At 56.7% G+C, this 12,409-nt stretch overlaps 1 protein-coding gene and 1 long non-coding RNA gene across 2 annotated transcripts in view; one reads left to right on the top strand and one right to left on the bottom strand.

The window, feature by feature from the left end:
• The window catches only part of EPS8L1 (EPS8 signaling adaptor L1), an 11,472-nt gene extending 1,272 nt beyond the window's left edge, over positions 1-10,200 (bottom strand). The window contains exons 1-17 of the mRNA XM_024755174.1: positions 10,009-10,200; positions 9,338-9,390; positions 7,813-7,853; positions 7,539-7,597; positions 6,835-6,996; positions 6,356-6,505; positions 5,702-5,784; positions 5,068-5,329; positions 4,683-4,809; positions 4,390-4,478; positions 4,220-4,294; positions 3,980-4,128; positions 2,680-2,821; positions 2,545-2,573; positions 454-583; positions 246-359; positions 7-39 (exon numbers count right to left, since the gene is read on the bottom strand). Coding sequence (XP_024610942.1) covers positions 7-39; positions 246-359; positions 454-583; positions 2,545-2,573; positions 2,680-2,821; positions 3,980-4,128; positions 4,220-4,294; positions 4,390-4,478; positions 4,683-4,809; positions 5,068-5,329; positions 5,702-5,784; positions 6,356-6,505; positions 6,835-6,996; positions 7,539-7,597; positions 7,813-7,853; positions 9,338-9,354 — 1,662 coding nt within the window. The 5' untranslated portion in view covers positions 9,355-9,390; positions 10,009-10,200. The remainder of the gene's footprint in view (positions 1-6; positions 40-245; positions 360-453; positions 584-2,544; positions 2,574-2,679; positions 2,822-3,979; positions 4,129-4,219; positions 4,295-4,389; positions 4,479-4,682; positions 4,810-5,067; positions 5,330-5,701; positions 5,785-6,355; positions 6,506-6,834; positions 6,997-7,538; positions 7,598-7,812; positions 7,854-9,337; positions 9,391-10,008) is intronic.
• Positions 6,365-12,345, top strand: LOC112406412 (uncharacterized). Its single transcript, XR_003004553.1, has 3 exons — positions 6,365-6,487; positions 11,433-11,518; positions 12,040-12,345. It is a non-coding gene; the product is annotated as an uncharacterized LOC112406412 (long non-coding RNA).
• Positions 12,346-12,409: the final 64 nt, after the last annotated feature.

Genomic DNA, 12,409 nt, shown 5'->3' with positions numbered 1-12,409 from the left:
CGGTGCTGGTGGTGGAGGAGGAGAGGGAGTGCTGTTCTCCTGGAGAGGGGAAAAAGAGGAGAGCACCTGGATCGGAAAGAGGACTGGGTCCCAGTCCCCTTCGCCTGGAGGTGAATTTCCGAATCCTCAGCCACTTCCTCTGCCAGTGACTTTGACCCCTTATCCCTCACGCCTCTTGTTCTCAGGACCCAGGATCTGAGCCCAGCCCCTCTTCCCTCAAGACCCAGGAGTCTGCCCTGGCTCACCAGGCTGCGGCCCCCCCGCGGCCCCGGGTGGGGTGTCAGGATATTATAGGGTACATATCCCTCCTGCCCCCTCTGGTCCCGAACCTTCCACCACTTGCGCTGGTCATCCAGGACCTGGAAGAGGGAAGGGTTCAGAGGCTGTGTCTGTAGCTAGGGCTGGGTGGACTCCAACCCCCCAGCCCCACACCCCGTCCCCCACTCCTCTGACCTCCAATATGTCCCACTGCTTGACGGACAGCTCGCTGCTATTGCGCGCCTGGAAGTCATAATTACATAGGACCCACTTTCCCGCCGGCTCCAGCCCCTGGGGCTCAGCTTCTGGTTCCTGGTCTTGGTGACTGAGGAGAAGGGGAAAGGGTTGCGGGGTAAGGAGGTAGCCAGCTCCACTGCTCTGGACTGTAGGGTGTTGGTGTGAGCTGGGGTTAAAGCCAAGCAGGGGTCGAGGCAGGGGAGGCCGGTTAATACTGTTAACAGAGGTTTGAAATTGTAATACCGGTTTGAATATATTGTGCTCCTTATGTGCCTGGCACCATGCAGTAGGCACATGGTATGAGTACTAGCATCAGCTCCATTTTACAGATGAGAACATTCAGGCTCAGAGAAATAGAATGACTCTCCCCAGATTACACAGCTAGAGACAGCTGCTATTTATTGAGCAACTACTGTGTACTTGACTCGTGCATAATGAAAACTCATAAACATAATAAAAACAATAGTTAGCACTTATATAGCACTTATTACATGCCAAACACTGTTCAAAGTCTGCTACATGTATTAGCTGATTTGATGCTAGAGACAACACTTGGTAGAACCATGAGTTTGGACCCCCTAGTTCCTTCCTCCCTCCAGAGACCCAATTATTATCTCCATTTTACAGGAAAGGAACAGTGATATCAAGTGACACGGTGATGTAAAGGTCACAGAGCAAGGAAGAGGTGTAGTCAGGCTGGGACCCGGGCAGGCTGGCCCCAGAGCTCATGTCCTGAGTAATTCCATTCTACTTGCACACAGCTGGATGTGAACCTGCGTGCTCCCATGACCCTGAGCTCCTAACTGCTAGCCTGTACAAACTCACAGACTTCTCCCTCTTTCAGGGAGGGATTATTATTTCCATTCCCCTCCTGCCCTCCGCAAAGAACTTGAAGCGCAAAAAAAAAGGTGAGTTAAAAGCTGTGGGTGTCAAGCTCAAGGTTCAGAAGCACACCGAGAGGGGGGTCCGCTAGACCAGGCAGCTGGGGGGAGGGGAGCAGACTTTTAGCTCTGACAACCCAGTAAAAGGCACCTCAGCCCGGATCAGGCCTACCTGTGCAAGGGAGAGGGGAGTCTTCAGGGCCGAGGCACCCCCTGTGTGGGGCCGGCGGCAGCTCCCAGCACGCCGCCGTCTCTGCTGAGACTCTCTGCCCGAGCCCTCACCCAGACCCCCTTCTGCCCCTCCAGACCTGTGGCTTTGTTGTCTTCTCATCCCACGCAGCTTCCCTCCCATCTGCCCCCCGACTTGCCCAAGGAATCCTAGCTCCTCTAGGCCCTTCTTCCCCCGGGACCCAAGAGTCTGCACCACCATTGCTTGTTGGAACTATGAATTTGCACCCCCAGTTCTTTCCTCCTCCAGAGACCTAGGAGTCCAGATCTCAAGCTTTAATTTCCTCGACCTTTTAATGCTTAAAAGGTCCCAGTGTGACACCCAGCAGGGACTGAGACAACTGCTCTAGAGCCTTGGGAAAGCAAGGGTCCAGCCTCCCAGCCTTTACCTCTCTCAGGAGCCCAGAGATACTACCACTTCCTAACTTTCCCAGAAACTTGCCCCTTGGCCCTTTAAGTCCCAAGCCTACTTCCCTGGGTCTCCAAGGTCCCAAGCATCAGACTTGAGCTCTTCTTCAAAACCCAATATCTAATTCCCCAGCCTCTTCTCTCCAACACCCAGGACTCTGTCCATATAGGGACCCAGGCAGGGAGCTTCCCAGGCCCTGGGAAACCAAACTGCCTTCTTCCAGACCTTTGGGGATCTAGGGGTCCCTCTCAGACTTTACCCACTCCCAGCACCCTCCTCCCTTAGACCCTGGAATCTGGGCCTCCAGTTCCCTCCTCCCTAGAACCCAGAAGTCTGGGCCCCACTCCCTCCCTCGTTGATCCTCTCCCCTGTCCCAGCCCGGGCCCCTGCCTCATCGCCACCTCACCCACCTTCGAAGAGCCGGGAAGACAAAAGGAAAAAGAAAAAAGGGGAAGTGGAGTCAGCGCTGGGACCCCCCAGGACGCACCCCTCCTGGACCCCACCTGACCCGACTCACCCATTGACACTCACCCATTGACAGCGACCTGAGGAGTGCTTTGCTGCAGGAGATGAGAGCAGTAGATCAGGTGGGGCCCGGCCTGCGCCCCAGAATTCCCAGTCACGGCCCCCCTGTGTCACCTGAGGGAGCTTAAGCCTTAGCCTCACCTGCTGGCGGCGCCGCTCGTGCTGTAGCTGTTTCTCTACTGGGTCCTCCCAGGCGCGGCCCTGTGGGTCCGTGGCTGTGGGCTCCCAGCCGCTGTAGAACTCAGGTCTGTATGGGGGTCCCTCCTCTGAGGGTAGCTCCATCCTGCAGCCAAGGAGGGGCAAGGGATCCTCAGGGATCCTGGTATGACCTCCCTGTCAGTAACCTCATGAAGTTTACCCCCTCCCCTTAAGCCTCGTTCTATTCCAACAATTCTAATCCTGCCCCCTTTTGCCAAGCCCTGCCCTTGCCTCTAAGCTGCATCCACGACACCAACTATATTTGTAAATACCCTGATTCCATTCATGCTCCGCCCTGGCCTCTGAATCTCACCTCTGATTCCAAACCGTGTTTCTAGCTACACACATCCCGTCCCTTTCCCCTAAGCCCAGCAGCTAGCTCTGCACCTACTCCCTTGAAGCTCTCAGCCTCCAAGCGCAAAGACTGCTCCCCCTTTCCAAAACCACAGACCAAACGTTTCCTAAGCCCGCCTCTTCGGCATAGCCTCACTCCATTCCTATAAGTCCTGTCTTTTATTCCGGTTTGAGGTGTTTTTTTTTTTTTAAATCATGCTACGAAAAACCTAACTACCTAACTTTAAGATTTATTTTTGCAACTTTTTTCAACAGAGAAAACAACACACTCCTTGGGGAAAGGTGAGTGACTAAGAGGACAGGTCCTGGGTACCTTACTACCACAGAGCCTGGAGTTGACAGGCCTGCCTAGGAGAGAACCACCGGCACTGCCACACCACCAAAGTGGGTAGCTGCTGTCTGAGGCTCAGCAGACAGTTTCATACGCCACGCAAAGCTGCTCGCCTTCCCTCATCGGATCGTGGCATTTGACCTAGTCCCACGTGAACTTCAATTTCTTTGGCGACACCCTCTAGCTAAGCCCCACAACTAACCTACCCTCCTACCCCATCTTTCCAACAGCCCTGCCACTTCCTCCCAACCCCACCCCTAAATTACCACGCCTCCTGCTTCCCAGCCCTGTCCCTCCAATCACCACGCTCCCAACCAGCTCCGCCCCTGGATCACCACGCCTCCTGCCTTCCAGGCCTGTCTCTCCAATCACCACGACCCCGCCCCTGGATCACCACGCCTCCTGCCTTCCAGGCCTGTCTCTCCAATCACCACGACCCCGCCCCTGGATCACCACGCCTCCTGCCTTCCAGGCCTGTCTCTCCAATCACCACGACCCCAGCCTCCCAGCCCCGCCCCTAAATTGCCGCTCCTCCAGCCTCCCAGCCCCGCCCCTTACCCCGGGCGGGTCCAAGAGTCCCCCAACGAGGTCCAGAGCGTGTTTTCAAGTTGGGTGACGTTGTCCCACAGCAGCGCCACAGCCTCGGAAGTCAGATGCGGCCGCCGCACGCAGCTCGCGAACTGGGGGCCGCCCGAGGTGTCCACAATCTGGCAGCGGCGCAAGAGTGGGCAAGCTATCAGACCTTCTTGAAGTGGAACCCTCCTGCTGCAGGAAGCCCTCAGGCCGGGGGTGTCTCACCATTTGCAGAGGTCCGAACAGGAAGTGCAGCAGTTCTGGGGAGGAGGGGTTGGCGATGTTGCTGCGCAGCCGGGCCTGTGGAGCCGGGGAGGTGCTGGTATTAGTGCGCGGACAGGTCAGGTTTGTTATTCCCCTCGCCCCCTGACGCCCCGGGATGAACGCGTCCTCACCAGCAAGCTGAAGGCGTACTTGATTTTCTGAAGCACATCAATGAACTCGGCCTCTGAGGGCGGCTTGGCCCGCAGCGTCAGGAGGCCCTCTGTGGGTACAGAGGCAGGCGCGGTGATGGGGCACATGCAGACAGGGTCCGGCAGGGTGGAAGAGAGAGGCAGAGACCCAGTGAGATCGCGATAGGGAGTCAAACTGGCAGGGGGTGCAAGGGGAGACCCAAGGGAGAGGGTGGATATTTGGGAGTGAACAGGAAGCGGGTGTTCAGGATTGCCACTCGGTGGCGCCTCCTCACCCCCGGCCTCCCGGTGCCGGGTCCTGCGGCTGCGCTCTCGGTGCTCCAGCACTCGGGTCGCCTCGGCAGACTTCTGCAGCCTTGATACGAAGGTCTCCACGTCGTCGAACACGTGGTTCAGGATGTCCTGGGGGGCAGAGCAGGGGGATACGTGGCACCCCTGAATCTTGGACCCTCATCACCCCCGTTCAAGCCCTCTCAAACCAAGAGCGCTTAGGCATTTAGGCCAGGCCACGCCCTCTGATGCTTGACTCTGCCCCCATTCTGTCCCCTCCGGCCACCCCCCCAGAAGTCAGACCAAGTCCCCAGAACCAAGCCCCACCCCCTGACCGAAGATTCACACCTGCAGCCAGTCCCGCCCCGGCCCGAGCCCCGCCTCACTCACCACTTCCCGCTCCGCCTGCAGACTGGCCAGGTCTGGGCCGCAGGGGCCCAGGTCCCGAGAGGTCGGGTCAGTGCTGCTGCAGACCTCCGCCCGGCCCGGCCTCCGCATCTCTGCAGTCTCTGGGATGGGGTCCGCCTGGGGTCGCCCGCGGCCCGCGGCCGGCTCCACCGTGTTGATCGCGGCGCGGACCGTCGGGCGGTGCTGCAGGGGCGGTGTCTCGGCGGCGGGCGAGGGGTGGCACTGCAGCTCCTTTCGCGTAGCCCTGCGGGGGAAGGGGAAACTGAAGCTGGGCACACCGAGGGGTCCGGGAGGGGAGAAATTCGGGGCTTCAATCTGAAACACTGTGGCCCAAGGGGGTCAAAGCTAGGCTCTCAGTGGTAGGGAGAAATCCGATATATGGGGGATGGGAGAGCACCTCTCCGGAGGGAAACTGAGGCAGAGGGAGGAGAAACCGAGGGGAGGGGAGTACACTTGGTACAGGGTTTGTTTGACTCCATTTAAAACTCGTTCTGCTATAGGCTAGTGGTATCCACCGATTTCTCGGTTGGGGAAACTAAGGCCCAAAGAGGGGAGCCGGCTCCCCAGAGACCTCCCCGTCGTCTCTTCTCCCCAGCTTCCAGCCCGGCCCCCTTACCTGAGCGCCGCCGCCCTGCGCTCCCCGCGGCCCGAGCGATAGCTGTGCAGAGCCCCCTGGATGTCCTCTCGGATCAGATCCGCCTGTCAATCACGCCGTCAGGCCACGACCGCAACCCACCCACTGCCCGCCCAGGCGGCTCTCCGGATCGATTCCTCAGCTCGGCCCCAGACCACGTCCAGTCGTAGCTCACGCACTGCGCCCACGCACGTCCACGCCCTGAACTCACACCCCGGCTCTTAAACGGTCCCTGCCTTAGGCCCCTCCCCCAGCCACGGAAGCCCCCTCCAGATGGCGCTTCGCCCCTGACCACACTCACTCCCATCCTAGTTCTGGCTGCTCCCCCAGACCCTCACTTCCATGTTCTGTCCACGTTCTGTCCGAGCTCTTAGCTCTTAGCCTCCGTCTCCATTCGGCCCTCTCGATCCTTCTCGACCCTACGTTCAATCTGTTCTCAAATCCCCCTCCCTCCCAGAATTCCTTTACAGGTCACGCCCCCTCCGCTGGCCCTGACCCCGCCTTTGCCGTACACCGTGCCCCCGGTCTTAGAGGCCCCGCCCCGTTGGAGGTCCGGCTCCGGACTCCGCCCAGTTTCAGCTCCGGGTCCGGAATCCAAAGGGTCTCAGTCTGTGGCCCCGACCCCCGCTCGCTCACCCCCAGACGCAGGCCCTGGAAGAAGTGCACGTCGGGCTGCGTGCGCTCGGGCTCCTGGCACACGAGCAGCAGCAGTGAGCAGCTCTGGCCCGGCGGTATCACCGTGTCGCAACGCACGATGGCGCTCAGCGGGTAAGACTCCAGCTCCTCCTGTGGGGTGGAGGGTGGGACAGCGGGTAAACTGAGACCCGGAGCCAAGGATACTCCTAAGTGGTGACAGCAGTGCCAGCAGTGCCAGCACGTACAGGCACTGCGCAGGGCAACCTCCACCCCAAGTTGAGGGGCCAGGGATAACACCCCTGTTTAATAGATGAGGCTAATGAGGTTCAAAAAGGGGGCGGGGGTCCCTTGCCAAAGTTCCTAGAGGAAGGACGTGCAGGAATCAAGATTCACACTCAGATCCCTGAGGTCCCTAGGGCTCTCCATGCCTTGGTGGGCTCAGTCCAAGCTGCTCCTTCCACCCGTGTGCCCCGTGGCACCTTGGAGACTGGGTCCAGCAGCGCAACGTGTTTGGGAGACACGCGCAGCAGCATGTCCTGGGCCCAGACGCGGCCTTGGCTGTCCATGAGGGCCAGCTTCCGCGAGGCGTCCTCCACCGTGTGCACGCCATCCTCCTCACCCAGGCAGAAGGTCACCAGGTGCTGGAGAAAGCAGTGAGTCCCAGGATGAAGCCAGGTGGGCTGAGAAGCCCTGGAATCAGCCTTATAGCCGGCGACTACGCACACCTCCTCTGGGAAGCCTTCTCTGATCACCTGCGCCACCTCCTCCCAGTGCCCTTTGTGTGTCTTCCCTGGGTCTAGCTCTCCAGCTAGACCCCTTGAAGGCAGAGAATGGTCTGGATTATATCTAGTTCCTTCTAAGCAGCTCTACCTCAGTTAGAGCACCTGGCAATTTTGCTGGTACCTCTGGACCTTGTCTGACCCCTACTCATCCAGGATTGCATCTGATTTGTCCCTGTGGTCCAACTATCCAGCACAGGAGCTGGTCCAGAGGAAAAGTTGGCAGATTCAAGTGGAATTGAGTTCCTCCACTGAATACCCACATCTGAGGCAAGGCAGAAGAGCAAACTGAGTTTCCCAAGTTCTTGCTGCTTGGAGGTCCAACTGCTTTCAACTCCCCCATCTCCTCAGGCCTGCCTTGCCTCCTGCAAGACTCCCCGTGGCAACACAGACCCCAGACTCACATTGACTGGATATTGGGAAACATCGGCCATAACCTCGGTGGAGTAACGCTTCCTCTGTTCTGTGGGGGAAGAAGGAGAATGGCTGCAGGAGACCCAGCTCCCAGCCCCTTCCCCCTCAGACTCAGGAGTCCAGACCCCCAGCCCCTCCTCCCTCAGAAAAGGAGTCCAGACCCCCAAACCCTCCCCCATCAGATCCAGGAGTTCGGGTCCTCAGTTACCTCCTCCCTCAGACCTAGTTTCTCTTGGCCCGGGGCTTCCTTGCCCCTCAACTCACCATAGATAGACTTGGCACTCCGTTTGGGAGAAGCTTCTGGACTAGTGAAGGAAAAGAGTGGTGAGAGGGGCCATGGGAATTGGGGGCAGATCATGGGAGTTTTGAGTGCCCAGCAGAGCTTGTGAGGGCGTTGGGGAGCCATGGAGGGTTTTGAGCAGGGGAGGGCAGGGCCAGAGCTGGACTTTAACGAGACAAGTATGGCAGTGGTGCTGGCTCGTGGTGGCGAGTGTGGTCTCTACTGTCACACAGACCTGGGTTCGAATCCCCTGTCAGCTACTTCTTTGTCATGAGACCCCGGGTGGGAGACGATCTCTCCTGCTTCAGTTTGCCTTTCCATAAGACAGGGGTTGGTTACCCTATAGTGTCTGTTGGGCGAATTCAATGAGATGATGCAGTTGGAATGTTGTGCAGCCTTAGTAACTGTTATTATCATCATTAAGATGATGCAAAGCGCTTAACACACAGTAGTTGCTCAATAAATGGGATTTTTTTTTTTTGGGTTTTTTTTTTTTTTTTTTTTTTTTTTTTTGTGGCTGCGCTGTGCTGCGTGGCTTGCAGGATCTCGGTTCCCTGACCAGGGATTGAACCAGGGCCACGGCACTGAAAGCGCCAAATCCTAACCACTAGACCACCAGGGAACTCCCAATAAATGGGATTTTTTACAATAGCATTAGTATTGGGAGTAGATGGAAAGTTATCTTCTTCCCCTCCTGCCCCCACGGGCCAGGTTCTTTTCAGCCAGATCTTTCTCTGAGAATTCTCGAGTCCCCATTTCCACAGAAATAACAGCTCAGAGCTTGGTTGGGGTCGGAGATGAGAGAGGAAGGTTGAGAAACTCTTTTAGTCAAACCTCTGCTCCTCTTCCTGCCCTTGTCAGTCAAATCTCCCCACAATTTGTTTACCTCTGGGCTGGAGAACTCACTCCCTTCCATCTTCCATGCAGCTATTCCCACGCTTCTCTCTTTACCCTTCTCCCTGCTCACTCCAGGAGACTTGACCCTTCATTATAAACAGCCCTGAGCTTTTAGCAAAGGTCAATATTTAATAATAAGATATAACAACTGGGAATTCCCTGGAGGTCCAGTGGTTAGGACTCAGTGCTTTCAGTGCCGTGGGCCCGGGTTCCATCCCTGGTTGGGGAACTAAGATCCCAGATGCCATGCAGCGCAGCCAAAAAAAGAAAAAGGAAAAAGGTAACAACGATGGCCTAGCAGCTCTCATGAGTTGAACACCTGCTGTTGGTCAGATGCTCTGCTAGGTGCTGTATGTACATTAGCCTATCGAGCTCTCAGAATTGTCCCTGTTTCACGGAGGAGGGACTGAGGCTTGAAGAGGTGATGTCCTGTGGCCAGGGCCACACCACTGCTGAAAGTTAGCGCCCGGATTTGGACCCAGGTCTGTCTGCTTGGCAGCAGGCAGCTCAGGTGGTCCTCGGAGTGTCCAGTCCTGGGCTGCGGGTGTGGATGAAAGGGTCGGGGGGGGAAGGGCGGGGCGGCCGGGGGACCTGGTGGGCGGGGGTACTTACCCAGTGGTGGAGCTCATGGTGCCGAGAATGGGGAGCTCCTGCCACCTGGAGCCCTGGGAGCCAGCAAAGAGGTGAGGCCAGACCTGATCGCAGGACCTATGATTTCTGCCCCAGCACCTCCCCGCTCAGACCAGGAATCCGGGCCCCCAGCCCCTCCTCCCTCAGACCCAGATGTCCAGGCCCTCAGGCCCTTGTTCCTTAGACCAGGAATCTAGACCTGCAGGCCCTCCCCCCTCACACCTAGTACACTGCCGCACCCCCAGTTCCTCAGGGCTCCATGCATCCAGCTCCCTAACCTGTGTGTACCCCATTTTCCTTCCTCTACCCAGGGATCCTGTCTCCCTGTCTTCTAGCCTTTTACCTTCTCAGGGGCCCAGGAGTCCAGAACTCAGAGCTCCTTGTCCCTTGGAACTAAAGGGTTTGGACACCAAGTCTCCTCAGAGAACCATTCATCCAATTCCTCAGCCCCTATGGCCCATAGTCTTCCCTTAGGTGTTCGGGTCCGATCTCCAGCCCCCAGCTCTTCAGAACTAGACTTTAGTTCCCCCAGCCTTTCCTGTGTCTGGACCCAGGAGTCTGGGCCCCCTGCTCCCCTCTCCCAGACCCAGGAGTCCCCACCTCCCATCCCTCCTCGCTAGGACCCAGCTCTCTTCCCTGGGCCCCCTCCTCACCTGCTGCTCAAGCTGTGTCAGACAGGAGGCTCTGAGCTCTTCTCTCCCTTCCCTACAGGGGCCTCTCCTTCCTGCTCACTCCCAGGGCCCTCCCTCCTCCGCATACCTGAGCACTCACCTGGTACAGCCTGCTGGCGTGGCCCCTGGGCGGGGCTGGCTGACAGACCCAGGGCGCCGGCTGGGATGTCCTCAGGGGAGCCAGAACGCTTATTGTCTCCATCACAACAGGAGAAACTACAGTAATTGGATGTCAAAGTCCTTCACGCGTCAGAAATACCCCCTTCGAATTCTCCTGGTATCTCTGCGATTCTCCTGGTATCTCTGCGAAGTTGATTGCCGCTTGTTCATGGTCAATGTGGAAGGAGCCACCTTTCCATCTCCAGGGCTGGTGTCCATCCCTGCTCTGTGCACACCTCCTGTCTGGCGTTCCTATCTCCACCGGTGCCCTTGGCCCCCAACCCTCCCCTTCCCTCCTCCTTTGGAAATGTCCCTCAGTAATTCCCGATAACGATGACAGCTAAGACTCAATGCCCAACACTGCTCCAAGGGCATCACAAGAATGAACAGGCTCCCCAGGCATAAAAATCTCCTTTCGAGAACTTCCCCTGTGCCATGGTCCTCGCTAACTGAGTTATACACACCACTTCTTCCCCGAACCCAGTGAAGTGAGTGTTGGGATGTCTCCATTTGGCAGATGAGGAAACTGAGGCTCACAAGGGCTCAGAGGCTTGCTCAGAGTTACACATGCAGCGAGTGGTCTCCCTGCCGTCTTCCTCCCCAGTCCGGTCTCAATGCATGGACCCCATAGAAACCTAAATCAGCTTACGTCACTCCACTCTCAAAAGGCTTCGGTGGCTCCCCATTTCTCTGGATAAAAGAGAAGACCTTCTACAAGGCCTTAAGTGATGGTACCCTACCTCATCTCTTCCTTTGCTCCTTGAGTACCCAGATGCCATTCTGCCTCAGGGCCTTTGCACTTGCTGTACCCTTTGCCTGGAAAGCTCTTCTCATATCCTCAGATGAGCAGAGGCTTGCTCCCTCATCTTCTTCAGGTCTTTGCTTGAATGGCACCACCTCGGGAGGCCTGGCTGGCAACCTTGTCTAACATGGCAGCACCTCTGACCCTTCCCTCCTTCAGAGTCTCTTCCCCCTCCCCCAACATTTAGTTTATCTCCAGATCATTTATCACCCTGTAACACACTATATTACCTGTTTATTTTGTCTGTTTTATGTCCTCCCCATTAGAATGTAAGGCTTCAGGACAACAGACTCTTGTATGCTCAGTCCCCCAGTGTATCTGCAGCATATAGAATAGGGTCTTGCATGTAGTAAGTGCTAGAGTGACATTTGTTGAATTACTGAGTTTTTGTATTCGGTGCACTCGTGTGCATTATTGCTTCACTGAACACATGTTGACCCCACAGTCTATACTAAGAGAGGCTGGAAACCAGAGAAGGCACATCCTTGTCCTGGATTGATGGGGAAGAAAGAACAGACAGAAAGAGCCCAGGTGGGTGTGGGTTCGAGTCCTGGTTTGCCACTTAATAATTTTGGTAATACTTATTGTGTGCTTATATCCTCTTCTGAGTACCTTGTGTGTGTGTGTGTGTGTGTGTGTGTGTGTGTGTGTGTGTGTGTGTTTGTATAAACCTCACAACGTCCTAGGAAATGGGTTCAGTTATCCCCATTTTATACATGAAGAAACCAAGACATATTAAAGTTAAGTAACGTGTCTATAATCACACAGCTAATAAGTGGTAGAGATGGTTGAACCCAGGCCATACAGTTTAGGCACTGCATCTTGGTTGTTACTCTGCTACCACCTCATGGTCCAGGCCCCTACCTAGCTGTGTGACCCTGGGCAAATTACTTAACCTCTCTGTGCCCCAGTCCCCCCTCTGTAAAATGGGGATAAGAGCACTGGGAAGGTTAAAGGAGGTTACGGAGAGGTCTTAGTACAGTACTCGACGAAGAGAAAATCCTAGGGAAGAAGAGTTAGCAACCACACCGATGATGTCTTTCTCTCCACAGGTCCTATAATGGCAGATGCTAAGGGTGCCTCGGAAGCCTGGAAGCGGCTCCTCAGAGGGTCAGGGCAGGCTTCCTGAAGGAGGAGGGGTGGGGTGGCCAGAGCTAAACCTGAAGGGCAAGTTTGGCAGCCCCAGGTGGCCTGGAGGATGAGGGAGGAGTGTTCCAGGCCAGGAACTGCCTGAGCCACGGAGGGGAGGGCCATCTAGCCAAGTCTCAGTGGCTCCGGGCCATGACAAATGCAGATCCGGCTGAAACCAGGCCCTTTCTTCGTGTGCAGGTGGAGAGAAGGGTCCTTGTAAAGGCACGCAGTGGGAGTCGGGGGCCTGGACCCCTGGGTCTGAGGGGGGAGGGGTTGGGGGCCTGGAACCCT

The sequence above is a fragment of the Neophocaena asiaeorientalis genome, unplaced genomic scaffold (assembly GCF_003031525.2).
Source record: "Neophocaena asiaeorientalis asiaeorientalis breed wild unplaced genomic scaffold, Neophocaena_asiaeorientalis_V1.1 scaffold694, whole genome shotgun sequence".
Lineage (NCBI taxonomy): Eukaryota > Metazoa > Chordata > Mammalia > Artiodactyla > Phocoenidae > Neophocaena > Neophocaena asiaeorientalis.
The sequence above is the reverse complement of the archived record's forward strand: the minus strand, read 5'-3'. Positions and strand labels throughout refer to the sequence as shown.